The sequence below is a fragment of the Selaginella moellendorffii genome, unplaced genomic scaffold, assembly GCF_000143415.4.
Source record: "Selaginella moellendorffii unplaced genomic scaffold, v1.0 SELMOscaffold_3, whole genome shotgun sequence".
In the NCBI taxonomy this organism is placed as follows: Eukaryota; Viridiplantae; Streptophyta; class Lycopodiopsida; order Selaginellales; family Selaginellaceae; genus Selaginella; species Selaginella moellendorffii.
This window is the reverse complement of record NW_003314264.1, coordinates 3582470-3607287: the sequence shown is the minus strand read 5'-3', so window position 1 is coordinate 3607287 and position 24818 is coordinate 3582470. Positions and strand designations below refer to the sequence as shown.

The window sequence follows — 24818 nt, the reverse complement described above, 5'->3', positions numbered from 1 at the left end:
GAGAACGAATAATCCCTAGGGCAACACTCTGTTTGTAAGCCGAGCTGGGCTCCTCGATCAAGCAATGGCAGCGTCAATGCAGCTCCTAGTGCAGGTAACTCGCGCTATCATTCTCTAGAGATATCTACGCACTGATGAAATTTCCATGGAATTCAGGCATCCGCGCATCCAATTGGCGCAAGATCGCCACTCTCATCGGCATTTCACGGCAGCGTCGTGCATCAGCATGATTTCAGTGCTCGCGCGGGGAATTTCCGGGCCAAAGGTCGTGTAGTCTGCCAAGTGGATGAATCCTCCCAGAGCAAAACCGATCGATGGCAAGGCCTGGGGACCGATACGTCGGATGATCAGCAGGATATTACGAGAGGAAAGGGGATGGTGGATTCGCTGTATCAAGGCCCTCAAGGAGGAGGAACGCAGACTGCCGTTATGTCGAGTCTCGAGTACCTCAACACCGCTCAGCGCGTGTAAGTTTCTTTCTTTGTTCTTCTCTTTCGCTCGGATTTTTCCATCTTAGACTGGAATTTTCAGCTACTCTATGGATAACACCATCGATGGGTTATACATCGCTCCAGCGTTCATGGACAAGCTCGTCATTCACATTTCCAAGAATTTCATGGCTCTTCCGAATATTAAGGTGGGAGTGGCTTCCAATGGTCTGCTGGCTTGCTTGCTAATTGGAAAACCATTTCCAGGTTCCTCTTATTCTCGGTGTTTGGGGAGGCAAAGGACAAGGAAAATCATTTCAGTGCGAATTGGTGTTTTCCAAACTAGGAATCAAGTAAGGTGGTAAAAGCGAGATGACTCTGTAACTGATTGGGTTTTCTGTGACTATACCCCAGTCCCATTGCAATGAGCGCTGGAGAGCTCGAGAGCGGCAATGCTGGAGAACCTGCAAAGCTAATCCGACAGAGATATCGGGAAGCAGCTGATATTATCAAGAAGAAAGGCCAAATGTGCGTCTTGTTTATCAACGACCTGGATGCCGGTGCTGGAAGAATGGGAGGGACTACGCAGTACACCGTCAACAACCAGATGGTAAATGCAACACTGATGAACATCGCGGACAATCCAACCAACGTCCAACTGCCTGGAATTTACACCAAGGAGGAGTTACCCCGAGTTCCGATCATTGTGACTGGAAACGATTTCTCGACTTTGTATGCACCTTTGATCCGTGACGGTCGCATGGAGAAGTTCTACTGGGCGCCTACAAGGGAGGACAGGATTGGCGTTTGTAAAGGCATTTTCAGAAGTGACGAGGTACCTGATGAGGACATCGTTAAACTTGTGGACACCTTTCCAGGACAATCTATAGGTAAGAAGAGTATTGTTATAGGCATTCTTTTGTGACTAACGTGAAGTGAAACAGACTTCTTTGGTGCTCTGAGGGCCCGAGTCTACGATGACGAGGTTAGAAAGTGGATTACCCAGGTTGGGGTGGAAAATATAGGCCCGAAGCTGGTCAACTCTAAGGATGGTCCCCCGACTTTTCCAAAGCCTCCCATGACGATTGACAAGCTACTCGAATATGGAAATATGCTTGTTAAAGAGCAGGAGAATGTGAAGCGATATCATCTGGCTGATAAGTATATGAAGGGGAGTTCCTTGGGTGATGCAAATGAGGATGAAAGGGAGAAGGATACCTTCTACGGTAAAAAAGAAAAACTCGCCGTTCTTTCTCTTTTCTTAGAGGAACATTTTAACTGCAGGCAAAGCTGCCCAAGCGGTCAAGCTTCCAGTTCCAGAAGGCTGCGCTGATCCCTTCGCAAGAAACTTCGATCCTACGGCCAGAAGTGATGACGGAACTTGTGAATATGATTTTGCTGAGAAAACTCCCGCAACGAGTTCTTTGAAACAAGACAATTTGTATGGTAAGCATTTAAGCTCGTGCGTTTTTCTTTTATTTGCTTGCTTGAACATTTCTACCAGGCAAGGCTGCACAACAGATTAATCTTCCAGTGCCGGAGGGATGTACCGATTCCAATGCTATAAACTTCGATCCAACGGCAAGAAGCGATGATGGAACTTGTGTTTATGATTTTTCCAAAGGTCAAAAAGCTGAAAAAAATAATTTATATGGTACGTTCTCTAAAACACCTGAGAGATTGTTAACCATTGTTTTTTCAGGAAAAGCTGCACAGCAAATCAATCTTCCAGTTCCTGAGGGTTGTACCGATCCCAATGCTGCTAATTTCGATCCGACTGCAAGAAGCGATGATGGAACTTGCGAATATGACTTTTCTGCTGAAGCTTCTAAACCCAAAATTTCCGTCGCCGATAAATCCAACATTTACGGTAACTACTTGTTTTTTCTTATCCTCTGCTGGACCTCTGTATATTATTGATTCAGGAAAGGCCGCACAACAGGTTAACATTCCAGTGCCTGAAGGGTGCGCAGACCCCAATGCAGCGAACTATGACCCAACCGCAAGGAGTGACAATGGATCTTGCATTTATGATTTTGACGAGAAGTAATGCGCGAAACTTAAACTCCATGTTGTGGTTGCTTGTTCGTATATTTGTAGCAAAAGCAAAGTCCGGTAAGTTTGTTTTGCGCGTATGGGCAGTGGTCAAAATGTAAACGCATATTTCAACAGCTACTAAATAGCCTCTTCCTCAGGGTTGAATCGGACGCCACGAAGAAATCCGAAGTGAAAGCGCTAGATGAGAAAAAAAGGTATTGAGCTAAATTGCTTGTTGCTTCCCTTATTGACATGTTTAATTTCAGTGGAATTCCTGAAAAGGTTATCAAGGTTGTTCTAGCGATTCTCTCGCTTCCATTTTCTCGAGGGTAAGAATTATTCCATCTCTAGGTGCTGAAGTTACCATGCATATGCATACATTTCAACAGGTACTAAGTACCTTTTCGGTTTTGGCAGATGAATTCTGCTTTCGATAGAGCATGATTCAGCAACCCGTTCATAGTTATGTGGTCGGTATAAACACATTAGAAAGGGTTATTAGTGTCGCAGAAGGTATGCTATTTACATTGCATGCTAGAGAAAAACGAAAGAACGCGGGTGTGTAGTTTCTTGATATATATAATACTGACATTGTATATAGGAAATCCGCTGGAGCAAAAGAGAATGAAAACCCTTTCTTAAGTTTCTCAACTGGAAAACGCAGCTTTGTTGCTCAAGCAGTGTATACACTAGGGGCATTGCACGGTACTTATGACAATTTTGCTTTCGCTGACGAAGAGCCGTGTCCAACTGTGACACGCAAAGTTTTTCTGGACATCAGCATCGATGGAGAACCGGCAGGCCGCGTCGTCGTTGGACTCTACGAAGACGACGTACCAGTGGGCGCCAGACGCTTTGGAGAGATTGCGGCTGGTCAGAAGGGAGTGAGTTATAGGAAGCGAGATTTTTACAAGATAACAGGGAACTACATACAGAATGGAGGCCTCAGGACCTTCAGCCTGAGCGGTAGAGCCAAGGATACAGCTCAATTCGCAGGTGGTCTAGACGCTAAAGCTCTAGCCAGCGAGATGAAAACGCTAGACGAGACGGGGAAACGGCCGAAGAACGTGAAAGGTGCGGTTTCGATCATGGCCATAGATGCCACAAAGCCTCCAGCAAAGCCGAAACTTATAGCTCGCGACGGGAAGTTTGAAGTCGTATACGAAGAGTCACGGCCGGATCCAAACGGGACTGAGTTTTGCATTGCCTTTGAGGATGCTCCGGAGCTTGATCCAACGAATTCGGTGGTAGGCCGGGTGGTAGAAGGCCTGGACGTTGTCCGGAAGATCGCGAGTACCAGGGTGGTCAAAGATAACACGAGCAATCTTTACTTCCGGTACGTATTTTCTTCTCTTCGTTCCTTGGGAAAAATCTCATCGCGGATCCCCACAGTACTGCCAAGCTTATAGGCGATACCCGAGCAGTGGTCGCTGAGAGGGGATTCAATCGACCATATGCAAAGATTGTCATTTCGCAGTGTGGCATTCTTGGTACTTACTCTTGCAAAGTTCTTTCTTTCCTTTCAACCTAGCTCTGATCCATGCGTGTTTCTGTCGCCAGACAACTGATACAAACAGCTTTACGCAAACGCTCATGTTCTTCCAACAAGAATGCTCTATCTAAATTGATGGAATCGATCCAAGGATACTGGCAGCGGCAACGCGATTGAACGCGTCAGTGAAATGGATCCCGTCCCAGCTGATGTAGGAGGACGGGGACTCGCAAACCGGCGTGGCAATCACCCCGCACTGCTTCACGGCTTCATGGAGTTTGCCGCCGCCACCGCAGCAAGCACTCAACTTCGAGCTTGGCGCAAATCCTGCCGCGAGAAAGATCAACAAAGCTCGATCAGCACAACGTACCGTGAAGCTCGGGATTGGCAATCACATCCTTGTGAACCGCGAAGATATCTCCAAAGAAGACTCGAGCTTGAGCAAACTTCCCCGCGAAACCGAGAGCCAGAGCGCGCAGCCGTGCGTTGTACGACCCCACGACATCGTCGAAAGCTCGCAAGCAGCCACTGGCATCGTAATCTTCCGAACTGGAGGATCCAAACTCACTCAAGACGACTGGAAGGCATCCCACGGCAGGAACAGTGACAATAAGAAACTTTCTCGCGCCAACGTCGTGGTAGAGCCTCTGCTTGTGCCTTAAGAGAAAGACGTGAGAAAGATCATCTCATTGTTACATGTAAAGAAGAAGAAGAAGAAGAAGAAGAATTGCTACCTCCAAAGCTTTGGGTACTGTTTGTATCAACTGAGGAACCACGGTCGAGTTTATCTGCTGGATGGTCATGCGATTGTTGTTTAGATTTTGCCAGAAATCGTTGATCCCAATGTAGATCACGTAGAGCGCCGTGGAGAACACAGTCGAGTTTGGGAGGAGTGGAGTGGCTGCGAGCAAAAGCTTAGCAAGAGCCAAACAAAAGCTTACCACTGGAACCTTGTGGAGCAGCAAGAACAGCTTCGCGAAAGTGGATCATCTGGCTGACTTGAACACTAAGAAAAAACGGTGTCACGATCGAGGTGCTGCGAGCAGTGGCTCCTCTAGCCGCGAAGTTGACTCCATGCCGATAGTCCGCATTGAAACCTTGCAAGTAGGGGCTAAGGAATGGAAGACCAAATGCTTGCGCTAAAAGTTTCGGAGAAAGAACAAGAACTTGAAAAGAAATTCACTCGGAAAGGAAGATCGAAAGAACTGACCCAAGAAATCAATGAGAAGCCTCCCATCCGAGGCCCGGCCAGCAAACTTGCGGAAGAAAGTCTGGCCGTAATGGAGCGAGGGCTTTGATCCAGGGAACGCCGAGGCATCGTTTCCGGTGTCGCTCAAAGAATCCCCAAATGCAAACATGGAATCGGGGCTGACAATGCTGCCGCTGCTGGACTGGCCCGATCGAACCGCAAGAATCCTATACACCGCCATCACAAGAGCTATTACCAATTTCCTGATCACCATGGCTTCCATAGCTCGCCCATCTACCTACCTTTATTAATTTAAGTTTCTTTTGTTCTTTCTTTTGGACTTGTGAAGAGTATCTTCTAGTCAATTAACGGTCAAAATAGCTCGAACCAGTGGTTTGGGAAAAATTTCATGTTAAGTTCTACTATTCGTTTTGGGACACCATTTATAGTAAAATTTGAAGTCTTGATATGGATTGATTACTTTTGATGATTTTAGTATATATTGGGGATCATGTAAATACCCTAATGGATAAACTTCCCAATAGAGATGAATTAGGCAGACAAATTTTCCCCATAAGAAAATCTCTCAAAGGTAAAAATGTCTTCCGAATGGGATAATGAATTTAGGGTTTTTTGCAATTTTAGAATCCATTTTATTCCAATGTATACACTGAGTTATCTACTTTTCATTGTCACAGCATTTAGCATTAGGTTTTTGACAGGGCAAAGTGAGCTATTTATGATTATTGTTAGAATTTTTTTTTGGCAATATAGATGGCCCCATTTACTTTCATAATTGTTGTTAATGCTTTCCTGTATGCTTGGGTTTCACTTGGGTGAATCTTAAATAAAGAAGATGAGAAATGTTATTTTCTTTGTTTCTAGAGAAGAGAGCTTTCATTTCTTTTTTTTTCTTCCAAAGAAGGTAAGGTGTCTTAGAATGATCATTATCACACATTAATCCATAAAAAGATCAATTGAAAGGGAAGAAAGGGAGTTCTTGAATTTTCGAGGATTGATTTTTATTTTTAATTTTCTTTTATGGCAGAAAACCGAGTAAAGGTTTTAGTTAATTGGAAAAATAATAATATTAATTTTAGAGATTATGTTTTCATAATTTAGGAGAATTTTTATATCTTTCAAACTATATTGCTATATAACACCTAAATCTTCTTTTTAAAAATATATAATCTGTGTTTTGCCCTATATTAATATGTTTGCGACTTTGCGCACACAATAAACGAAAATTAGATTTAGGGAAGTTAAATAAGTGAATTCTACATATCTTAAATTAGCTTATATAGTAACATAAATATATCAACACCTAAAATGCCATCCCTTTTGCCCACATTATCATCCTCTAGAGATTTAGGCTGTAGGCTATTTCGAGCTCAACATAAATCTCCTCCATGATCACAAGTGGTGATCATGAATTCACTACTCTTCACCATGATCAGCTTTTTCCAAGTTCTTTCTTCAATTTCTTATTTATTGGATGCTTAGCACCTTATCTTAGTTCTTTGCAACATGGGCAGCCAATGGATCGTAATGGGACCATGGCTCTATCTTCTCCAAGTCCATTGTGTTCCTAGCCTTTGAAGAAGCTGAGGCAAGTGCCCAGCAGCATTATACACACAAGAGGATGTTGCCCGAGTTCTTAGGGAAGATATCCTATTTCCATTTCCAGTGATACCAGTGAATCAATTATGCAAGAGTAGTTTAGATTAAACTTGCATAGATACTTAGAGAGAGTGAGGCGTGAGGTGCAGTGTAACTCTAAGCATTCCTCATAACTTCACCACGTAAGTCAGGCGTGAAAAATGGACTCATATATGTACGTCTGTACTTATATATTGTTTCTCTATACATGAGAGAGCTACAAAACCAAGTGAGGGAAACCAAGACAATAGCAATCTTACATATCACTGTAACACGAAGATGACGAGGAGCCATCTCCCAGCCTTCTCCGAGGATGCATGCTGGCTCATGTTAAGTATGGTTTATGTAATGCAAAAGTAGGAGCACTTTATAGTTTATACGGCAATAACTATTTTCTTAACACAAATGGAAGGATGGGCATTTTGCCTTGCCTCACCTTGGTGGCCCAGCCCAAAGCCATGCTCCACGGGGAAGAGGAGAGGATTGAGAAGCTTGCGCTACTTTTGAGGGAGTGTGGGAATTCTGGGGACTTGAAGAAAGGGAGACAGATCCACGCCCTGATCAGCAGCACAAGCAGCAACAAGTTCCTCTCTAATTTGCTTATACAGATGTATGGAAGATGCGGGAGCCTGGTCGAGGCACGGGCGGTGTTTGATTCGATTCCCCGGCCCAACCTTTTCTCGTGGAACATCATCTTTACAGCATATGCCCAAAACGGGCATCTGCAAGAGGCCCAAGCCATGTTTGATCGAATGCCAGATCGCAACGTCGTTGCCTGGACGACAATGATCTGTGCGTTGTCACAATTTGGGAGCCTTGCATATGCAGAGCGTCTGTTTAATTGCATGCCAGAAAAGAACCTAGTAACTTGGAACGCTATGATTAATGCGTATGCCCAACATGGGCATATGTTCAAAGCGGAAAGGACTTTCTACTCCATGCCTATCAAGGACACGGTCTCTTATAATCTAATGATCCAAGGCTACGCGCATGAAGGAAACCTCAACAATGCGGCCAGGATTTTCCAAACCATGCCTCTTCCAGACGAAATCTCATGGAACACGATGATCACAGGTTTTGCGCAGAACGGGGAACTGGATCTCGCCAGGGAGTTCTTTGATAGAATGCCGAATCCAACCGTGGTTTCGTGGACTGCGCTTTTGGCGGCATATGCACAGAGCGGCCATCCTGGCATAGCAAAGCAAATACTTGACCAGATGCCGCTGAGAAACATCGTGTCTTGGAACGCAATGATCCAGGGCTACGCTCAAAACGATCGTTTAGAGGATGCGAAGAAGATGTTTGATTCCATGCCAGTACACAACATTGTGACTTGGAACGCACTGATCGCAGGATACGCGGAGGATGGTCATCACAATCAAGCCAGCAAGATCTTCCAAACAATGCCCAAGAGGGACATTGTCACTTGGACCACACTTCTATCAGCCTTTGCGCAAGCTTCTCAGGTGGATGACGCGAAGAACTCTTTTGATGCAATGCCGGAGCACAACATGGTTTCTTGGAACACAATGCTCCAAGCTTATGCCTTAAACGGGCATATCGATCTAGCTGCCAACTTGTTTAGCTCTATGCCCTTCCGGGACGTAGTTGCTTGTACGGGCATGATCCAAGCATTTGCTCAAGCCGAGAACCTTGACGATGCCAAACTAGCCTTTGATCAAATGGAGAGTCACAACGTCGTTTCATTTAACGTACTTCTCCAAGCGTATACCCAGCTTGGGCATCTGTGTGAAGCATTAGCATTGTTTAAGACAATGCCAGAGTGGAGTGTGGTGACTTGGAACACGGTAATACAAGGTTACATTCAAGAGGGAGACCTGGAGAGTGGAAGACAATTGCTTGATGCCCTGCCTGTAAAGGACGTGGTTTCGTGGACAGCCATGGTTGCAGCATACGCCCAAAGAGGGTACATTGAGGAAGCTAGAGTGCTGTTCGAGAGGATGCCTGTGTGGAGCGTTGTCACTTGCAATGCAATGATCTCTGCATATCCAGCCCTGCTTAGCGAGTCACTCGCCATCTTTGTCACAATGCTCGATCGAAACCTCATCACCTGGAACTCGATGCTGGAGATTTACGCACAGACCGTTCCAGCAGTGAGGAGAGTGGCGGCTGTTTTCAGAGCGATGCCAGAGCAAGACGTAGCTTCGTGGAACACACTGATGGCGGCACAAGCTCGAGCTGGGTATGGCGGAGTCACTGTAGAGCTCTTTCGAGAGATGACCCTCCAAGGCCTCGAGCCAAACTCGGTCTCCTTGGTGCTGCTGCTCAACGCTTGCAGCCACAAAGGCCTGCTCCACGCTGGCAGCTCCCACTTTCTCAGGATGAGGGACGACTTCGGCATTGCTCCTTCGTCGGAGCACTACTGTTCGTTGATCGATGTTCTCGGGCGGGCTGGAGAGCTCCAAAAGGCAGAAGAACTTATGAATGCAATGCCATACCTGCCTAGCTTTTCTGCATGGGGAGCCTTACTCAGTGGGTGTAAGATCCACAATGATGTTCGACGCGCTACGGCTACTGCGAAGCATATAATCTGTAAGGTTGATTCCACTTTTACTGTTCCTTATGTGCTGCTCTCTAACATTACCAAGTTAGCAGCAAGCAGTCTGTAAAAATCAAATACCACTCTTGAAACAAAATCCAATCCGGCTCAAGGAAGACATCTCATTCTCTGCAGAAGCACAAAATCCATGAGTAAGACATTGTTGTGTTGAAGAAGACCAAACCTGTTCCTCCAGCTCATTTGATGCTTGAATCAATCTTCTCCTCAAAATGGACACTTCGTCCTCGCACTTTAAAGGAACAGGATCTACATCTGAAATTACAATTACTTTAGGTGAGTAAAGGACTACATACAGCGAAGGAATTACCATAGTAGTACGTCGAAAGAATGGTTACTCGTTCCTGGGGCTGAAATTTAAAACAGAGATATAAACAAGAAAAAAAAAAAAAAAACAGCCTCGTACCATCACAAAAATCCCTTCGCGCTTTGTAGGCAGCTCTTGGAGGAGTTCTAATGTTTCAAATCCTTTGGTCACCTTCCCAAACACAGCGTACTGGAAAACAAAACAGGAAAACAAGGAAAGGTCAACCTTGTACAAGCGAGTAAGATGAAACTTGTTTTGCAGTGTCTGAAGTCAGCACCATTATTCTGATGCGAACAAATTCTCTGCAAGTTTACTCTAGCATTCTTCTTTTCTAGCGCAGCTGTTTACATGCGTACAACAGTAGCAGCTGCTTTGTGTTACAGAAGAATGCAACGGGAAAACTGCATAAAAAGAAAAAAGAATGAGACTTACCTCCCGATCAAGGTGTGGTGCAGAACCAAGTAAGATTGAAAACGACGATTGAGCGCTGTTTGGATCACTATACCTGAAAAGAAAAGCCACAAATCACTTGAAATTCTCCATAAAACGAAAAGACCATAAACACAGAGAGAGCTCACCTCACCTGCCCATGGATAAAATCCCACGAACATGTTTCACGTCCGAAAACTCCCCCTTGATCGTTTTCTTCCCCTCCTCCATCTGAGCTTCATTTAGAGGAGCCTTTCTTCCTCCAACAACATCAGCGACTTGTGCAACAAATCCTTTGTCGACCTTCTCGCCAAAGAAAAAAGAAAGAAAAAAGCGAAGAAATCGGTGACATTCTCCAAAATCCATATTCTCGAAAATCTATATACCCTGAAGAAATGGTTCGTGTTGTACGCTCCGAGCCTGACAAGCTTGAAAATGTGCTCCACGGTGATGGGAGCAACATCGGGATAGAATCCAAATTCAATGTCGCCATACTTTGTCTGCCAAATCCGAGAGAAAAAAGGCCTTGAGATCTGAGGGATGAGAAGAAGATCTACACATTACCTGGAAGACGACTCGAGTGGACCCCAACTGCGGCTCCGCCCCAGCCGCCGCTGCCGCGCACCAGGCCAAGCACAAAAACCCTATTCTCCAGAGCGCCATTTCCAACGCTTCTCTTTCCTCACATAAAAATGAAAGTAAACCTTAATGATACGTGTTTTAGGTTAAATAAAAGTAACAAGACTGTGGCTGCTGGGATTCGAGCCCAGGTCTCCACGGCCACAACGTGGAATTCTTACCACTAAACTACAGCCACCTCAATTGATCTTCACTATGAGAAACCACTTCACATTGGAAAACTACTCTGCGCACACTTTGTTTGATACTTTGGGGTAATTATAGACGTGATAGAACTTCTTTGTACAGCAATGAAAGAATTGCAAAGCATAAAACAAATACTTCAACTTATATAAGCAACCAAAAGGTATCACAAACATCATAGCGAGCCAATGCGTCCACAAATCGCCGCTCCTCCCGAGCTCATCCCATGGCATACTTCTGCGTCCAGTTCCTGGCGGTGGATTCATACTTGGGCCTGTCGGTCTTGTACATGTGGGCGATCTCGGGGACGAGGGGATCGTCGGGGTTTGGGTCGGTTAGCAACGAGCAGATTGATAGCAGCACCTGGTAAATCGATCGATCGAGCGAGCGAGCGAAAGAAAAGGAACGAAAAACCATTTAGAACACGAGAGCTCTCTCTTGGTTGTCGAGGAAAGAACAAACCTTGGAGATTGTCAAGGCGGGGCTCCACTGCTCCTTGAGAATGTCGAGACAGATGCTACCATTGCTATTGATGTTGGGATGAAACACCTTTGTTCTGAATGCCACCTTGGAGAACCAAAAGGAAAAAATCGAAGACGAAGAGACCAAACAAAGAGCAAATTAGGAACTGCAAAAGATCGCTCCCAGAAAAGCCATACCTTGGGCGGCTTGAACGGATAATCGGGGGGGAAATGAATAGTGACCAGGAACACACCGCCCGCGTAGGGGCTATCGGGCGGACCCATTATCGTCGCTTGCCAATGAAACATATCTTCCGCCACGGGACCTGCGAATCGCGCAAAGCAGTGAGATCGATAGATCGACGAGATCGTCAGCTAGAAATCAAGGCAAAGAAGGAAAATCCCGACACCAAAATCCCATGGATTTTGTGGCGCGCGCTCACCTGCGCTGCACGACGTGGGCGGATCCTTCTGCAAGTCCTTCAATTCCTTGAGGATTCTCTTGGACGCCATGGCCGCGGCAGCAAGCAAATCGCAATACCCTAGTCGCTCCCCCACAAAACCCTAACAAGGGCACGCAAGAACTTTCTAGATAGGCTAGGGTAGGGTCCTTTCTTTATGCTGGTTGAGCGCAGGGTCGGCGATGGCGATCCTTTGTGAACCAAACCAAGATCACAGCGATCAAACTTATATTCCAGCTTGGAGAATGGAGAACTTCCACTCCTCTAGATCCGAAGAGATCTACCTTTGATCTGGAGTAAAATGTTACATGCAAATCTAACGGTCCAGAAACCTTCACTCAAGAAAAACTCGTGATGGTCCATGGATTTCGATCCTCCACTCTTTGATCCACTCTAAGAGAAATCGCATTCTACCGCTCAATCTGGATTACATGCTGCTGCTCGATCGCTTCGCCGATCGATGACGACCGGGAGGACCTGCTGGATCCTCGCTTGTGTCGGCGATCGCGATTGGTTTCTTCGTCTTTGATGGAGCCGTCGCCACCGCCGCGCGGATCTTCCTCGATGCTGGGCTGCTGCGATGGCTGAGATTCGGCTGGAGGAGAGGCGGATTGGGTGGGATCGTCGGCGTCGTCATCGTCGGCGAATGCTACAGGGACGATTCGCCCGCTCTGGAGCAGCGATGTTCTACAGATTGGACACGTCGAATTGCCCGCCAGCCACTCGTCGATGCACTCGACGTGGAATGTGTGCCGACACGTTGGGAGCTGCTGGAGCTTCTCGCCGATTTGGTACTCGCCGAGACAGACCGCGCATCTGGGTCAAAGGAAAGAGTTCTTAACACAAAAGTTCTTCCGTGAACTCCGGGAACCTTACTTTATAAGTTCCAGATAAAAGAGAGAGAGAGAGAGAGAGAGAGCGTGAGAAAAGAAAAAGAGCTTAACTGTGTATCTCCGCCACGGGTCTCCGCGAACTTGGCATCGAACACGATGGTGGGAATGTTGTCCCGGAAGGATTTGTTCAATCCATGGTCTAGCGGCTGCGTGAGATGATCGCATTTTCAATCCGGAAAACAAAAGAAAAGGAAGAAATCGAGATTTTTACCGCGGCGAAGAGACCCCTGGCGAAGAACTGCGCACGAATCTGGGACACGGCCCTGGCGTTCCTCCGGCGCTTGTAGTAGAGCAGGCAAAAGAGCAGCAGCAACACGAGCGTGAAGAGAATGGGCGTCGCGAAGATGAAAGTCTGGTAGAGCTTGAGCTGCGAGCTCGTCCCCGCGTTGCAGCTAATGCCACACGCGGACTGGCTCGACATGGAAGCTCTCACTTCTCTGCGAAATCTCCCCCTGTTCTTAGCTCTCCTAGAAACTACTCGCTACTCCCTACTTCGATTTCTCTCCAAGCCCATTTTGCCGAATCAATCTCCCAGGGTCTCTCCTTACCTCGATCCAAAAGCCGAATCGCAAAAGCATCGCAAAACAACGAAGCGCACACAGCCACTGGAAGTCAACCCACGCAGCGAGATCGGAATCGAACCCCTATCAACGAATATGCCGAAGAACATTTCATGGCATACGCTTCCGGAATATGCCGTGCTTCTGCCTTGTGTCACTGACTGTGTTGCCACGAGTTGCGAATTTAGGGTTGGAGGGCGAGGCCGACGAGCGGCGGTCCAGGGGCGATGCTTGCTGAGCTCTGCTAGGTAGGGATTTTGCTGCTGCGCGTCATCGTCACAGCTTCGAGGTGCGAAATCTTCTGCTACCCCACTCGTGAGTCGTCATTTCTCGCCACTCTGTCTATTTCGTGATTGTTTGCCCGTCCTTTGCTGATCGTTTTGCCTCCTCGCGTTTGAGACAATCATTTAGAAGCAAAAGCCCGATTGCGCGTGATGATCTTTCCTTGTTTCTCTCCTTCCATTGCTAGTGTACCGCATTTTTACTTGTTCTTCCAACAAAACTCGTTTTGTTTATGCTCAGCGACGATCTTCTCTCTTGTTTTCTTTTCCGTACATTTCTTCTCATCGTAAATCTGGAGTCGGGATTTCTTCCTGCTACGCTTTTACTCTTTGCAAAGGTGTCCGTCCACCACCTAGAAACGCTGTGCTCTGTTTGGCAGGATGCACTCAAGCACACGCGGGCCAGCACCAGCAGCGGCAGATGTCCCTTCGAATCAAGGCCGTGGTCGAAAACTTTGTGAGACAGCTCAAGGAGGCACTCGAGGCTGACATGCGAGACCGGATCATGAAGGAGAGAGAGATGCAGAGCTACTTGGAGGAGAGAGAGCGCGAGGTGGCGGAGCGAGAGGCCGCGTGGAAAGCTGAACTGTCCCGACGAGAGGTAGGCCTCGCACCTCACCTTTCTATCTCTCTCGCTTCTTCTCTCTAATCGTTGGTCAGCTCCGGCCCCTCTCCTTGGTTTGTTGCAGCGAATTTTCTGTTCGCTGACACCTGTGTCTTGTGGATTTGGCAGGCCGAGATCGCCAAACAGGAGGCCAGGCTCCGGATGGAAAGAGACAATCTCGAGAAGGAGAAGAGCGTCCTCATGGGGACTGCCTCGTCATCGGATAATCAGGATGGCGCTCTCGAGATCACTGTCAGCGGCGAGAAGTATAGGTGCCTCCGCTTCTCTAAAGCTAAGAAGTAAGCTCAGCTAACTTCTCGATTCGATTCTTCTTCGTTGTCTTTCTCACACTTGTCAATATGTAAACTTCGATCGAAGACCGATCTCATTTAAATACTCAGGCAAACATCTACATTCACAAAACTTTTCTGGATCACACCCTCTCGCAGGGCCCCTCGCTACAAACCTGGGCCCAAAACTCTCTCAACAGCTCGCTACAAAACTTTCTCAGTAGCGTCACTCTCTCATCATCTGATATGTATAGCTTAAGACCAAAAAAAAAAACGAAGGAAGAAAACTTATGTACCTGACTGAAACTGAAAAGCCGAGTTCCTCCGAGAGTTCTCAAGACCTCCAAACAAAACTGGCTCCCAAAATTCTTGCTTCTCTAGTCACACGCACCGATCCCTTTTGATCGCTCGCTTCGCTCACACCCATCACACTTGTATCGTCGACAAATCGGCGAAGTACTCCAAGTCCATCTCGTCCTCACCGAAACCATCCCCGAGCATATCCAAGTCGAGATCCATACCACCAACGCAGCCACCCCGGCCACCATCATCGTCCCCATTGAAAGCCACCCCCAGCATTTGCAGGAAATCGTCGTCAAACATAGAGTCCTTGCTGCTGTTCTTGGACACCTCCACCTCGAGCTTGAAAGTGGAGCCCGAGTCCTCAGTCATGTACGACTCACTGTCCGTGGTACTACTCGTGGTCGTGGTCGTGGTCGTGGTAGTGGTCGTGGTAGCAGCCGCTCTCCGCGAGAGCGAGCGGACCAAAACGGAGCTCGGCGAGTTCGCCACCATGCTACTGCTGCTCCGGCTCAAGCACCTCTTCCGAGTAGCCGCAGCCGGCGACCTCTCGCGCCCACCGCCCGTTTTGTCCGAGCTCTCGGCCACCACCATCCTCGACGACACCACCGCCCGACTTTTCTTCTTGGCTCCAGATCTCGCCACCGTCGTCGGCAACTGTTGCCGGCTCGCCTCGTCCTCATCCGCAACAGTGAGATGCGAGGAAGTACTGCAAGATCCCACCGTCGTACCGCACGGAGACGCAGCACGAGCCTTGAACGGCGATTGCGCTTTTGACGAGCTTGGGGGCCCGGGCTTGAGCAACAAATCTTGCTCGTCATCCCCATCCTCTTCTTCTTCTTCCACCTCCTCCTCGATCTCCTGTTGCTGCTGTTCATCCTCGTCGTTATCTCCGCCATCCTCGTCATCTTCCTCGCCTACTTCCTCGCAAGTCCCGCCAGCATACGGCGTCGAGAAGTTCATCACGCAAACGTCCTTTCTGGGAGGAGGAGGCGCAGTAGCAGCAGCGCTAGCAGCAGTGGCAGTCGTAGTAGTGGTAGCAGCACCACCACCACCAACTTTTCGCGGCGTGCCGCTAACTCTCTCCGATCGATACGTCGTGATCTCGTTGTCGCTGTTCTTGAACACCACCAACTCGCCGGGGGCGAAGTTGGTCTGCGCGTTATCGCCCCTCAAGTCCCGGGCCTTCTTGTCGTAGGCTATGGCGGCCTCCTCGGCGGTGTCATACGTGCCCAGCCACAGCCGGGTGCCTTTGAAAGGATCTCTAATCTCCGCGGCCCACTTCCCCCACGGCCTCTGGCGGACGCCGCGGTACTTGGACTGCTGGCTGCGTCCCTTGCCGGGCTTGGCGCTGGGGACGAGCTTCCGGGGCTTTCTATTCGCCACCTCGGACACCACCTCGGACTCGTTGGTCTTGCACGGCGGTATGCCGCCCGCGTCATCCTCCTCGTCCTCGTCCTCTTCCCGGCTGCTCGCCATTGGAGCCATCAACGCCTTGACGTAGCTGCTACTGCGGTACGCGCCGCCAATCTCCTCGCTCTCGCTCTCGTCCGACGAGCAGCCGCCGCCGCCGCCGCGAGCTTTCATGCCGGGTCTCTTGAGCTCGTCATCGTCGCTCGACGACTCGGTGGCTTCCGGATCCAAGCACACGACGCGCAGCTTTCTGGGTCGATACATCCGGCTGTTCCTCCACAGGCTCTCGTGCTCATCCTCGCTCTCCACTGTTTCCTCCACTCCAACTTGGATGAGATTCTCCTCCACCACTATCAGTTCGTCATCGCCGCCGCCGCCGCCGCCCCTGGGCTTCTTCTTCGCGATCGCGCACTGAGCTGCGGCTACCTCTACCTCTACCTCCTCCCACGCGTTCTTGGCGGCTCTCTTCCCCTTCTTGCTGGCTATGGCTGCGGGCGCGACCACGCCCGCCTTGAGCATGACGCTCAGTGGCCTCGATGAGCGCATCTGCGGCCCCGGCATTGTGCTCCGCGCGATGCCCCGTGCTAGATTGCCGCTGGCACGCCGCCGCCGCTGGTGGGTCGATCGGGGGGCGTGCCTTCACTGTTTGACAAAAAAATAGAGCATGAGAAACCAAGAACAGCGAAAAGACCGAAAAAGATCCATGCACCGCTGCGAGAGATTCGAGCGATTCATACCTCGTGAATGGCCGGCTGTTGAATATGGGCGTCGATCTAAAGTCCCGGAAGGAGAGGCGCTTGGTCTTGAGGAGCTGCGGCGACAGGAGCACCAGATCCCTTTGGCGATTCGTGTTCGTGCTCGAGAAAGAGGCCCCAAATCCTTGCTGCGAGGAGGGCGGGCACGAAGAACACAAGAAGGAAGAACGGGAGGAGGAGGAAGAACCAGAGCAGCGGCCTGTGAGCACTACTGCGGACGAAGATGCGAAGGAAAGAAGAGGCATGGAGAGCCGAGAGGTGGGATTCTCTGTGCGATTCGATGTCCAGGCCCCGCGCTCCTCGCGCGACAGAGCTCGCTACTTCAGCTATGGAGGACGCACAGAAATGCCCCGCTGTGCGATTCGCGATCTTTTCACTCTCGAGCGCCCGCTGGGTAGAAGAAACTCGCGCGAGCTCCGGCTATGGCGGCCAGCGTCCTCCTCCTCTCTCTCTCCTTCCTCCTCCTCTCTCCTCCTCTCTCACCCGCTCCTCTCGCCTCTTTCTTTGCTCAAAGGCTTTTGGTGTGCGCCGTAAAGAAACATGGAGAGGCGCCTATCCGACGTGTATGATCCTTATTAGCCAGCCACCGTACTCGAATATTCATTTCCGTACCGGCGGGGCGGCGCCACGTTTTCACCAGGCTGGACCGCGATTCTTACTTGCTTGGGTCTCAAGCCATCTGCCACGTGGCGGGCATCCAGTTGTCCGCTGCTATTTTAGGGCGCGCCTTGGAGGGGCTTTTAATTTACCACGCCCGTTTCGTTGTCGCCAACTTTGTCCATTCTTAAGTATCCTAAAGTGGCGCGCGATTGAGCGATACCCCTGGACAAGCCGGATTAATTACCGGTTAGAAAATGAACAAATGATTCGGCCGTCGAAAAAATAAGATTCAAGACCCGGTCAACGCTTAAGACACCAAATCGGTTTAGCTTTGAACCCCATTCTCTTGTCTCCAACTCGCCGAGACAAACGAATCAAATGTAGGCCCACAACCAAGATAGAGTGGGGAGACGTGTTCTCAACGCCTCAAACTCTCCTGCGGATTAAAACCCTAACCCTAGCAGCATCGGGTCAAAAGGATTGCGATTTTCCCGCCATGCCGCAGATCCCACGTGTCCATGCTTTATTTGCTGTTGCCAGCTGTGAAGACCGGCTTTTTCCCGCCAAGACAAGGCCGGAAATAAATATCTAGCGGACCGGAGCATACAGAGCACATGGTAAATCCATTTTTTACACCGTCCCAAAGTATCTATCTCGGGGCGGCGCTACCGCAGGACGCGGGATATTCTCTTACCCCCCACCGGGTAAGTAAAAGTAGGTGAGTTTTTCTTTGTATTTTTGTATACTGGCGGACAGTGCCAGGTGCTGCGGCGAGTATGGCGTCCCTGACCGTCTATACAAAAAGCTTCCCGTCTATACAACATAAAAATACGGCATCCCCCTCCTGGGAGCCATCATTCTTGTTTACAATGCAATGCAGCGTAGAATTCCTTGTATACGCCTGTGCCGTATGCCGGGCAGGCCAACAAATAATACAAACTTGTCGTATAAAAATCGGGATTCAAAGGTGCCAAGGTTGACGAGACCTCGCGATTACGATCGCCACACATGAGTATTCAACGTCGTAGCAGACAGTAGCAGCTGGTGCCTGTCGGATTCGTGGTATATTCACCGCGTGGGATATTCTTGTCCAGGCCTTTGACGGGCGGTCGCGGTTTCGTGATGGATGGATAGATGGATTAGAAGTAGAGCGGTGGTTCTCGTTCGTTGAATCCCCTGGACAATAGGGCCAAACGAAATTAGGGCTGACCTCCTGGCTGGAATAAGAATGTCTGGATTTCTGCCAGGGGCAGGCATTCACTGCTCAAGTTGCCCTTCCCTTAAAAACTTCCCAAAACACGACTCGATCGAGCTTCCTCCCTGGCCACCTCGCCCGTACGCCAATACGTATGCCCCCCGTAGACGTCACCGTCGGTGATTAACGGCCTGCGCAAGACAACAAGAGAGGGGTGGGCATCGTACCGGATAGCAATGGTGGCTCTTGTTTTGTTCGTTTCGTCGACGAGCCCTAGGGGTAGAAATCTTGGTGTTTTTACCGCTGGGCGCGGTAAAGTTTCTCTCGTTTTATGACACGAGCCCCGTGATCCAATTCACAATGGACAGGAGAAAATTTTCGCCTTGCTCGTCAAGGAATTCACGGGCAAGGATTTTTGTCACGACACACACAGGAACAAACAACATGATTCTTTCTTCCAATGTTTCCGAGGATTCCGTGCTCGTGTAGTCACACTCCGGCCACACATTCCATCCCGGAATGCGGCGAACAGATAGACGGCTCGGATTTTCCCCAGTGCAACGGGAGCTCGGCACAAAAATTTAGGGCTCGTGGGTGGCTTCCTAGGGCGATGAAGCGCCGGGAGGAGATGGAGCGCGGGCTGCTGTGGAAGCTACCGCTGGTGAAATCGTCCGAGTGGGGTAAGCTCGGCCCAGCTTTCGGCGCTGGTGTGGGCTGCGGTGTCGGTGTCGGCGCTGGCATTATCGGAGGTAAGCTCGCGATTGTTTCATCGTGGTATTTTTTTGCTCGCATTCATGTAGCATAGCGTGTTTCATGTTTTTTATTCTCCGGATCCAGCTTGCAGTGTTGGCTGGATGACTCCTTTAGTTTTCTATGGTTTGAGTCGAAGGCCAATCGATTATGCTGCATATCTGAGCTTAATTTTTCTGGATTTGTCGACTGCTTGGAGAGAAATCTTTTGTTTTCTTGTTTCGTATGGGCTCGGTGAATTGAATGAGCTTCTTCAAAGTCAGCCTATCTTTTTCTTTTTTTTCTTTTGGAGATTGTCTCGCTCTGGGTCGTGTCATTCTCTATTATATCTCCTTTGTTTACTCCATTCAATACTCATTTGTGCGATCCGTGTCTGATTCTCAGGTGCCGGCTTGGGATTTGGTTTCCCGGGATTTCAATTCGGAGTGGGCTTAGGTGCCGGATGCGGCATTGGTGTCGGTTTTGGATACGGGCTTGGCAAGGGACGTGCGTACGATGAGAATGGAAGCTACAGCAACATGGGTAGATATTCAGCAAAAAAAGCTGCTTCTAGCGGGTAAGTTTATCAAACTTCTCTTTTCTCTTTGTTTGAGAGCTCAATCTATGTCGCCTTCACTGTGACAGTGCCGAGATCCGTGCTATAGTTGACGACTTTGTGTCTGGGATGCGGCGAGCTTTGGCGAGCTGGGAGAGTGAGCTGCAAAAGAGGCGGAGGTAGTGATCGTGCGCCGCTCGTTCGTTCCTCGTTATTCTTTCGTGGGCCTTCACTCACTCACGCAGCGGTTCGTAAATATAAAGCACGCGCAGTTTTTCCTCTTTTTTTTTTTTGGTTTCTTTTTTAAGCTTTGCTCTCAGCGTGCTCGCTCCCTCCCTCTCAGCGTGCTCGCTCGCTCCCTCAGGAAAGTTCCGTGTAGAAGCCCTTCCAAAATGAAGACCATTCCTGCAAGGAAAACTCATACGGCTTCCGGACAATTTTTTCTCTTGCTCAGCAATTCAGATTGTCTTCACTGTAGTTTCGACAGAAATCACAGGTAGCAAAAGCTATTGACGTGACGCATACGTTCGGGAGTGTGTCATCTTCAGACAAAACTCTCACGGCTCTCTGTATGGTATTGACAATGGCAGAGTGAGATAAAAGTAAAAGTTGACTGGAGCAGGGAATGATGTGCTGCCACCAGAACTGAAATCACTACCATAAAATCTCTCTCTATCTATCTTTGATAATCTTGTGGTGGTCATCTTGAAACATGAGTCTGATGGATGCAAGAATGCAATTTGGATTATCTTACAGTGTTCCACTTCTTGCCATCTTTGTGCTCCTCCTCACTTGCCCTGGGTAGCTCCTTCTACCTAGAGTGTGCAATTTGTAAATTGCATAACTATGATTGGCTGCTTGATGTATAAGTTTTTATATATATATATGGATGTTGATGGAGGAAACCATAAGTTAAATTTGTAAATTGTGCAATTTTTTATATACATAGATAACTCTTTGATAAAAAAAAAACCTATAAAATATAAAGTTGTTGTAGGGTATTTTTGGATGATCAATACAATTTTTTATTTTTGTAATTCAAAGCATATCAAAATAAGTATATTATATTTTAATCTATAAGCAATCAAAAACAATAATTTTAGAGAAGGGTTCATTAATAAAAGTATAATTTTTTGGTCTTAGAATACTTGGGTTTGAATAATATTATATATAACATTTTAAGAAGTTCAAATTCAGAAACTTATCTTTAATATTAAAGAAGTTGGTAAGCTCCTCCTTCTAAGTGTAATGACTCTAGTACTACTCAAAACCAATGACACTTAACCTTAAATATCTTAAAACCTTGCTAAGTAATTATACTTATCAGATTAATTGTAGTGACCACACTATTACTTAAACTCAAGGACACTTAACCCTAGATATCATAATACAACAATAGTAAATTAATAGTAATATATCAATCTCAACAAGTGACATGATTCCTTCAGTTAACTAACAGAGTTAAACCCAAAACCACTCTAATACTAAATATATCCTAAGACCACTCACCCAGCCCAGTACTATTCAAACCCACCAATAAGCATTAATTAATTAGAAAAAAATGTACATCTTTATTCATGAGTAATTTCCCTCTATATTTAAACCCATATAAATTAATTCTCAAGTTGTTTTCTTTGGTTACTTACAAAGGTTTAATATCTAGTAGTTATATTAAAAAAGTTTTAGATTCAACTTTATTGGTTAAAAGAATCACATTATATATTGAAATTGATATCTAGTGGTTCTATTAGAAAAATTGGTATAGTGGTATAAGCTAATGAATTTGGACTTCCTAGGAAGTCTAAACTCAGAAGATTACATTTGTTATCAAAGGGGGTCTTAGATCTAACTCTATTGGTTGGTTGGGGGAATTGCATTACATATTAAGTGATATTTGGCAAGTTTAATTTGCTTTGGTTGGGCTCAACTCAAAGGGTAGGGTGTCAAGAGAGCAGGGCTCTCAGAAGAGTTATAACTTCAGCTTTTTTTCACAATGGCGTGAACTTGTAAGAAAGTATAATGGATTGTAAATAATCAAAGAAGACAACTTCAAAGATATTCCATATAATTCAAACATAGAAAGAAAGGGCCCATAAATAAAAGTGCACCCTTTTTTTTCCAATTGGTTAATAGTCTTGGGATATTAAAGGTTAAGCATCCTTAGTGTGAGATACAAATTCTTAAGCCTCAAAGTGGAGCAAAAAAGGTGCCACATGGTAGTGGTTGAAGTGAAAGTCTAACAAGTGTATTATATTTAGACTAAAAACTCTAACTTGAAAAGTCAAAAGTGGGAGTGGAATTCTGAATAAAGTGCTTGAGGAATGAGCATGAAGCAATCAGTGAATGAGTCTTTAAAAAATGACATAAGAAAGATTGACATATGGCAAGTGTCGTAACATATAGAAGTGTCAAGAACGAGTTCGAAAAAGAGTATGAAAAAGAATCCAAGATAGAGTTTAAGATGCAATCCGAGATGAAGATTGATATGAACCTAAGATAGATCCGAAATGGAGTCCAAAATGGAGTTTAATATAGACCCAAGATGGACCTGAGATGGAGTCCAAGATGGAGTCCGATATAGATCCAAGATGGACGTGAGATGGACCCAAGATGGAGTTCAAGATGGACCGAGATAGAGTTTAAGTTGGACCCAAGATGGAGTCCAAGATGGACCCGAGATGGAGTTTGAGATCGAGTTCGAGATGGACCTGAGATGGAGTCCGAGGTCAAGGTTGAGAAAGAGACCAAAACCGAGATTAAGATCAAAATCAAAATTGAGCCCAAGACTAAATTTGAGACCGAATCCGAGTTCGAGTTCGAGTCTGAGTCCAATTTCAAGTTCAAGGGTGAAAGCCTAAAGCGATCATCTCCCAAACCCTACAAGGTTTGGTGAACTCCAAAGTATAGTAGGGGGAGGACTCTAGTGGAGCCAATTTGGCCAGAGAAGGCTAGTGTGATCAAGGAAAGCTATACTTATGTGATATGTGATAATATAACTATTAAGTAGTCTAAGACTAAAGTGAATAAGGATGGACAAATGGGGTAACTTAATGAAGTTATTTAAGACCTAACTCTAGCTCCCCTGGGAGATTAAATGGTCAATGCTCCCAATCTAAGTGTGGGTGGTACTACTTACTTGGATATGTGGCATAAATCATCGAAACCTCGCTCTAGCCATATAGCTAGGGCACCCAAAGGTAGAAGGTGGGCCTTTTGAGCCCTAACCCAATAGCAATGTTGGCAAACATGGCCGAGGACATAAAAGGACTTGGTGGGGACCAAAAAAGAGATGTTGGGAAAGGTTATTCCTTATGTTGCTAGACATCTTAAGAATGTTAAGGAGTGGTTTTGGAATGACCACTCATGAACAGATAGCTTAGTTTTTGAGAGATAGGACTATAGTATATGTGGTCTAGAACTACCAATAAGACAATGGTAAATTGGATATGGCCTTAATATAATAAATTAATATGTCAGTAGTATCTTTGGGTGTTGATTATGGGATTAGATATATGGAGCACTTAGACCAAATGCAAAGGCTGAGTGGCATAGATGCTATTCATGGGGTTAGTAAGTTCTTAGATCTGGAATAAATTTTATAAAAGTTATGAGTGAGACTTTTCCAATTGGCCAAATGTGTGGTTAAATGATTAAAGTAGAATGGAAAATTTAATCACTTACAATTTGGTAATGGAACTATTCCTTAATTTGACTCTTAATTGGTGGTTAAGTATATCACCACTGTATTGGTATCGGAAGGCTCTAGAAGTGGGCTTATCTTTGAGGAGTAGCATGTCAAGATAGCATAACTCTCCATTTTAGTTAATACATGAATATATAAATAATATGGTGGATAAAAAGGGGTCAATAAAGGAATAACTTTGGGATTTAGGAATAGTATAAAGATGAGCACTATAAGAATAATTTTATGACTCCTTTATTGTTATGGAGTTTTCATCCTTCTTATAATCCCAACTATAGTTGTTTACCACAAACACATTAGCCAGTTTGCTAAGTGAAATATTCATTTGGATCACATCCTCAACTTTTTGAGGAAAACTAAATTTGAGATAAAAATTAATTATTATGGGAGGTCAAATATAGAAGAGGATATAGGTCCTTGAAATAGTAGCTGGGGCTACCTTTAATAAATGCTAGAACAACCCAAGAAGTTAGGAGTGTACTTAGAGGATGAGTCAATATTTTCATCACATGGACAAATAATCTTAAAAGGCAAAAATAACTCATATGGAACAAAGAATCAAGTGTCAGAATAACATTTGCAAAGATAATCCTTGTAAGTAGGATATGAATACAAGAAACAATGTTCTAGTGAGCTGGCACCTCAAAAGTATCCATGAGGCTAGAACATTATAGGTTATTAGATTAACAAAGTCCAAAAGTTGGATGACTCAAATAAAATCAAAGAATAGTTCTAAAGGATTGGTGGAAGTATTTGGACTGAAGTGTGTTATACCTTATAAAGGATAGGGAGGATCATGAAATCCAAGTATGAGAATAATAAGTATCTCACTAAAGAGTCCAAAGTTAAAATGAATATAAATGGATTAATGGGGTAACTTGGTAAAGTGTTCTAAAGTTGACTCTAACTCCTTCGAAAGATTGGATGGTTAATATTTCCAATTCAAATATGGGTGGCATTATCTATTTGGATATTTTGTGTGGCTCATCAAAACCTTGCTTTAGCCATATGGTTGGGGCACCTTAATAGTGGAAGGTGGGGGGAGTACTTATAAAGCTTATAATGGGCCATAGTGT

At 46.4% G+C, this 24818-nt stretch overlaps 9 protein-coding genes and 1 non-coding gene across 17 annotated transcripts; 4 read left to right on the top strand and 6 right to left on the bottom strand.

Moving 5' to 3' along the window:
- Positions 1 to 7: 7 nt before the first annotated feature.
- Positions 8 to 4698, top strand: LOC9655422 (ribulose bisphosphate carboxylase/oxygenase activase 1, chloroplastic). Of its 5 annotated transcripts, XM_024665622.1 has the most exons (15): positions 8 to 94; positions 157 to 467; positions 532 to 637; positions 696 to 781; positions 843 to 1318; positions 1373 to 1654; positions 1713 to 1874; positions 1933 to 2082; positions 2131 to 2298; positions 2354 to 2474; positions 2624 to 2680; positions 2732 to 2794; positions 3067 to 3801; positions 3858 to 3955; positions 4026 to 4698. In XM_024665622.1, the coding sequence occupies exons 1-15, from the start codon at positions 65 to 67 to the stop codon at positions 4031 to 4033; spliced, it is 2853 nt and encodes a 950-aa protein (XP_024521390.1). In that variant the 5' UTR covers positions 8 to 64; the 3' UTR covers positions 4034 to 4698. The 5 variants fall into 5 exon arrangements, 4 of the variants coding, with proteins under 4 accessions (XP_024521390.1, XP_024521386.1, XP_024521393.1 ...); XR_002991125.1 differs by lacking the exons at positions 3858 to 3955; positions 4026 to 4698 and adding an exon at positions 2883 to 2978 and having other exon boundaries at positions 3067 to 3124; XM_024665618.1 differs by having other exon boundaries at positions 3858 to 4698.
- On the bottom strand, positions 3974 to 5450 carry LOC9643638 (GDSL esterase/lipase At4g01130). 2 transcript variants are annotated; one of them, XM_024665679.1, is made up of 5 exons: positions 5168 to 5450; positions 4908 to 5123; positions 4692 to 4858; positions 4328 to 4604; positions 3974 to 4284 (listed from the first exon to the last, which is right to left on the bottom strand). In XM_024665679.1, the coding sequence occupies exons 1-5, from the start codon at positions 5427 to 5429 to the stop codon at positions 4085 to 4087; spliced, it is 1122 nt and encodes a 373-aa protein (XP_024521447.1). In that variant the 5' UTR covers positions 5430 to 5450; the 3' UTR covers positions 3974 to 4084. The 2 variants fall into 2 exon arrangements, with proteins under 2 accessions (XP_024521447.1, XP_002963428.2); XM_002963382.2 differs by having other exon boundaries at positions 4908 to 5096.
- Positions 5451 to 7055: 1605 nt separating this feature from the next.
- Positions 7056 to 9438, top strand: LOC112342952 (pentatricopeptide repeat-containing protein At4g02750-like). The gene has a single exon (XM_024665644.1). It carries the CDS (start codon positions 7123 to 7125, stop codon positions 9433 to 9435), a length of 2313 nt encoding a protein of 770 aa, XP_024521412.1. The 5' UTR covers positions 7056 to 7122; the 3' UTR covers positions 9436 to 9438.
- Positions 9353 to 10797, bottom strand: LOC9643637 (peptidyl-prolyl cis-trans isomerase CYP23). The gene is made up of 8 exons (XM_024665703.1): positions 10684 to 10797; positions 10506 to 10619; positions 10274 to 10422; positions 10123 to 10195; positions 9790 to 9879; positions 9694 to 9733; positions 9550 to 9638; positions 9353 to 9494 (listed from the first exon to the last, which is right to left on the bottom strand). The coding sequence occupies exons 1-8, from the start codon at positions 10780 to 10782 to the stop codon at positions 9474 to 9476; spliced, it is 675 nt and encodes a 224-aa protein (XP_024521471.1). The 5' UTR covers positions 10783 to 10797; the 3' UTR covers positions 9353 to 9473.
- A 67-nt stretch (positions 10798 to 10864) lies between these two features.
- On the bottom strand, positions 10865 to 10936 carry TRNAH-GUG. Its single transcript has one exon. It is a non-coding gene; the product is annotated as a tRNA-His (tRNA).
- Positions 10937 to 11054: 118 nt separating this feature from the next.
- Positions 11055 to 11997, bottom strand: LOC9643636 (ubiquitin-conjugating enzyme E2 28). The gene is made up of 4 exons (XM_002963380.2): positions 11846 to 11997; positions 11601 to 11728; positions 11404 to 11508; positions 11055 to 11304 (listed from the first exon to the last, which is right to left on the bottom strand). The coding sequence occupies exons 1-4, from the start codon at positions 11913 to 11915 to the stop codon at positions 11161 to 11163; spliced, it is 447 nt and encodes a 148-aa protein (XP_002963426.1). The 5' UTR covers positions 11916 to 11997; the 3' UTR covers positions 11055 to 11160.
- Positions 11998 to 12101: 104 nt separating this feature from the next.
- On the bottom strand, positions 12102 to 13391 carry LOC9655421 (RING-H2 finger protein ATL58). The gene is made up of 3 exons (XM_002963379.2): positions 12968 to 13391; positions 12808 to 12902; positions 12102 to 12679 (listed from the first exon to the last, which is right to left on the bottom strand). The coding sequence occupies exons 1-3, from the start codon at positions 13175 to 13177 to the stop codon at positions 12274 to 12276; spliced, it is 711 nt and encodes a 236-aa protein (XP_002963425.2). The 5' UTR covers positions 13178 to 13391; the 3' UTR covers positions 12102 to 12273.
- A 102-nt stretch (positions 13392 to 13493) lies between these two features.
- On the top strand, positions 13494 to 14597 carry LOC9643635. 2 transcript variants are annotated; one of them, XM_024665743.1, is made up of 3 exons: positions 13494 to 13605; positions 13978 to 14198; positions 14331 to 14597. In XM_024665743.1, exons 2-3 carry the CDS (start codon positions 14019 to 14021, stop codon positions 14502 to 14504), a joined length of 354 nt encoding a protein of 117 aa, XP_024521511.1. In that variant the 5' UTR covers positions 13494 to 13605; positions 13978 to 14018; the 3' UTR covers positions 14505 to 14597. The 2 variants fall into 2 exon arrangements, with proteins under 2 accessions (XP_024521511.1, XP_002963830.1); XM_002963784.2 differs by having other exon boundaries at positions 13520 to 13631.
- Positions 14560 to 17524, bottom strand: LOC112342955 (uncharacterized protein DDB_G0271670-like). 2 transcript variants are annotated; one of them, XR_002991127.1, is made up of 3 exons: positions 16942 to 17524; positions 14788 to 16846; positions 14560 to 14732 (listed from the first exon to the last, which is right to left on the bottom strand). XR_002991127.1 is itself a non-coding variant. In XM_024665656.1 (2 exons), exon 2 carries the CDS (start codon positions 16763 to 16765, stop codon positions 14918 to 14920), a length of 1848 nt encoding a protein of 615 aa, XP_024521424.1. In that variant the 5' UTR covers positions 16766 to 16846; positions 16942 to 17524; the 3' UTR covers positions 14560 to 14917. The 2 variants fall into 2 exon arrangements, 1 of the variants encoding a protein (XP_024521424.1); XM_024665656.1 differs by having other exon boundaries at positions 14560 to 16846.
- A 1823-nt stretch (positions 17525 to 19347) lies between these two features.
- LOC9655419 (chorion class B protein M3A5) lies at positions 19348 to 20326 on the top strand. The gene is made up of 3 exons (XM_024665732.1): positions 19348 to 19503; positions 19889 to 20060; positions 20129 to 20326. The coding sequence occupies exons 1-3, from the start codon at positions 19365 to 19367 to the stop codon at positions 20220 to 20222; spliced, it is 405 nt and encodes a 134-aa protein (XP_024521500.1). The 5' UTR covers positions 19348 to 19364; the 3' UTR covers positions 20223 to 20326.
- The last annotated feature ends 4492 nt before the right edge of the window (positions 20327 to 24818 follow it).

Bases quoted from the DNA above. Each gene is read 5' to 3' on its own strand.
- LOC9655422 (XM_024665618.1), top strand. From the start codon at position 65: ATGGCAGCGTCAATGCAGCTCCTAGTGCAG. The intron at 1,655-1,712 runs GTAAAAAAGAAA...TTTTAACTGCAG, and splicing joins GGAGAAGGATACCTTCTACG to GCAAAGCTGCCCAAGCGGTC. The intron at 3,802-3,857 runs GTACGTATTTTC...GGATCCCCACAG, and splicing joins ACGAGCAATCTTTACTTCCG to TACTGCCAAGCTTATAGGCG.
- LOC9643638 (XM_024665679.1), bottom strand. From the start codon at position 5,429: ATGGAAGCCATGGTGATCAGGAAATTGGTAATAGCTCTTGTGATGGCG. The intron at 4,605-4,691 runs GTAGCAATTCTT...AGGCACAAGCAG, and splicing joins CAGTACCCAAAGCTTTGGAG to AGGCTCTACCACGACGTTGG. The intron at 4,285-4,327 runs GTACGTTGTGCT...TTCTCGCGGCAG, and splicing joins TGCCAATCCCGAGCTTCACG to GATTTGCGCCAAGCTCGAAG.
- LOC112342952 (XM_024665644.1), top strand. From the start codon at position 7,123: ATGCTGGCTCATGTTAAGTATGGTTTATGTAATGCAAAAGTAGGAGCA.
- LOC9643637 (XM_024665703.1), bottom strand. From the start codon at position 10,782: ATGGCGCTCTGGAGAATAGGGTTTTTGTGCTTGGCCTGGTGCGCGGCA. The intron at 10,423-10,505 runs GTATATAGATTT...TTTGGCGAGAAG, and splicing joins ACACGAACCATTTCTTCAGG to GTCGACAAAGGATTTGTTGC. The intron at 10,196-10,273 runs GTGAGGTGAGCT...TTTTCTTTTCAG, and splicing joins GGGATTTTATCCATGGGCAG to GTATAGTGATCCAAACAGCG.
- LOC9643636 (XM_002963380.2), bottom strand. From the start codon at position 11,915: ATGGCGTCCAAGAGAATCCTCAAGGAATTGAAGGACTTGCAGAAGGAT. The intron at 11,509-11,600 runs GTATGGCTTTTC...TGGTTCTCCAAG, and splicing joins ATCCGTTCAAGCCGCCCAAG to GTGGCATTCAGAACAAAGGT. The intron at 11,305-11,403 runs GTTTGTTCTTTC...TCGATTTACCAG, and splicing joins CCGCCTTGACAATCTCCAAG to GTGCTGCTATCAATCTGCTC.
- LOC9655421 (XM_002963379.2), bottom strand. From the start codon at position 13,177: ATGTCGAGCCAGTCCGCGTGTGGCATTAGCTGCAACGCGGGGACGAGC. The intron at 12,903-12,967 runs GTAAAAATCTCG...CATCTCACGCAG, and splicing joins CCAGGGGTCTCTTCGCCGCG to CCGCTAGACCATGGATTGAA. The intron at 12,680-12,807 runs GTTAAGCTCTTT...CCTTTGACCCAG, and splicing joins ACCCGTGGCGGAGATACACA to ATGCGCGGTCTGTCTCGGCG.
- LOC9643635 (XM_024665743.1), top strand. From the start codon at position 14,019: ATGTCCCTTCGAATCAAGGCCGTGGTCGAAAACTTTGTGAGACAGCTC. The intron at 14,199-14,330 runs GTAGGCCTCGCA...TGGATTTGGCAG, and splicing joins CTGAACTGTCCCGACGAGAG to GCCGAGATCGCCAAACAGGA.
- LOC112342955 (XM_024665656.1), bottom strand. From the start codon at position 16,765: ATGCCGGGGCCGCAGATGCGCTCATCGAGGCCACTGAGCGTCATGCTC.
- LOC9655419 (XM_024665732.1), top strand. From the start codon at position 19,365: ATGAAGCGCCGGGAGGAGATGGAGCGCGGGCTGCTGTGGAAGCTACCG. The intron at 19,504-19,888 runs GTAAGCTCGCGA...TCTGATTCTCAG, and splicing joins CGGCGCTGGCATTATCGGAG to GTGCCGGCTTGGGATTTGGT. The intron at 20,061-20,128 runs GTAAGTTTATCA...TCACTGTGACAG, and splicing joins AAAAAAGCTGCTTCTAGCGG to TGCCGAGATCCGTGCTATAG.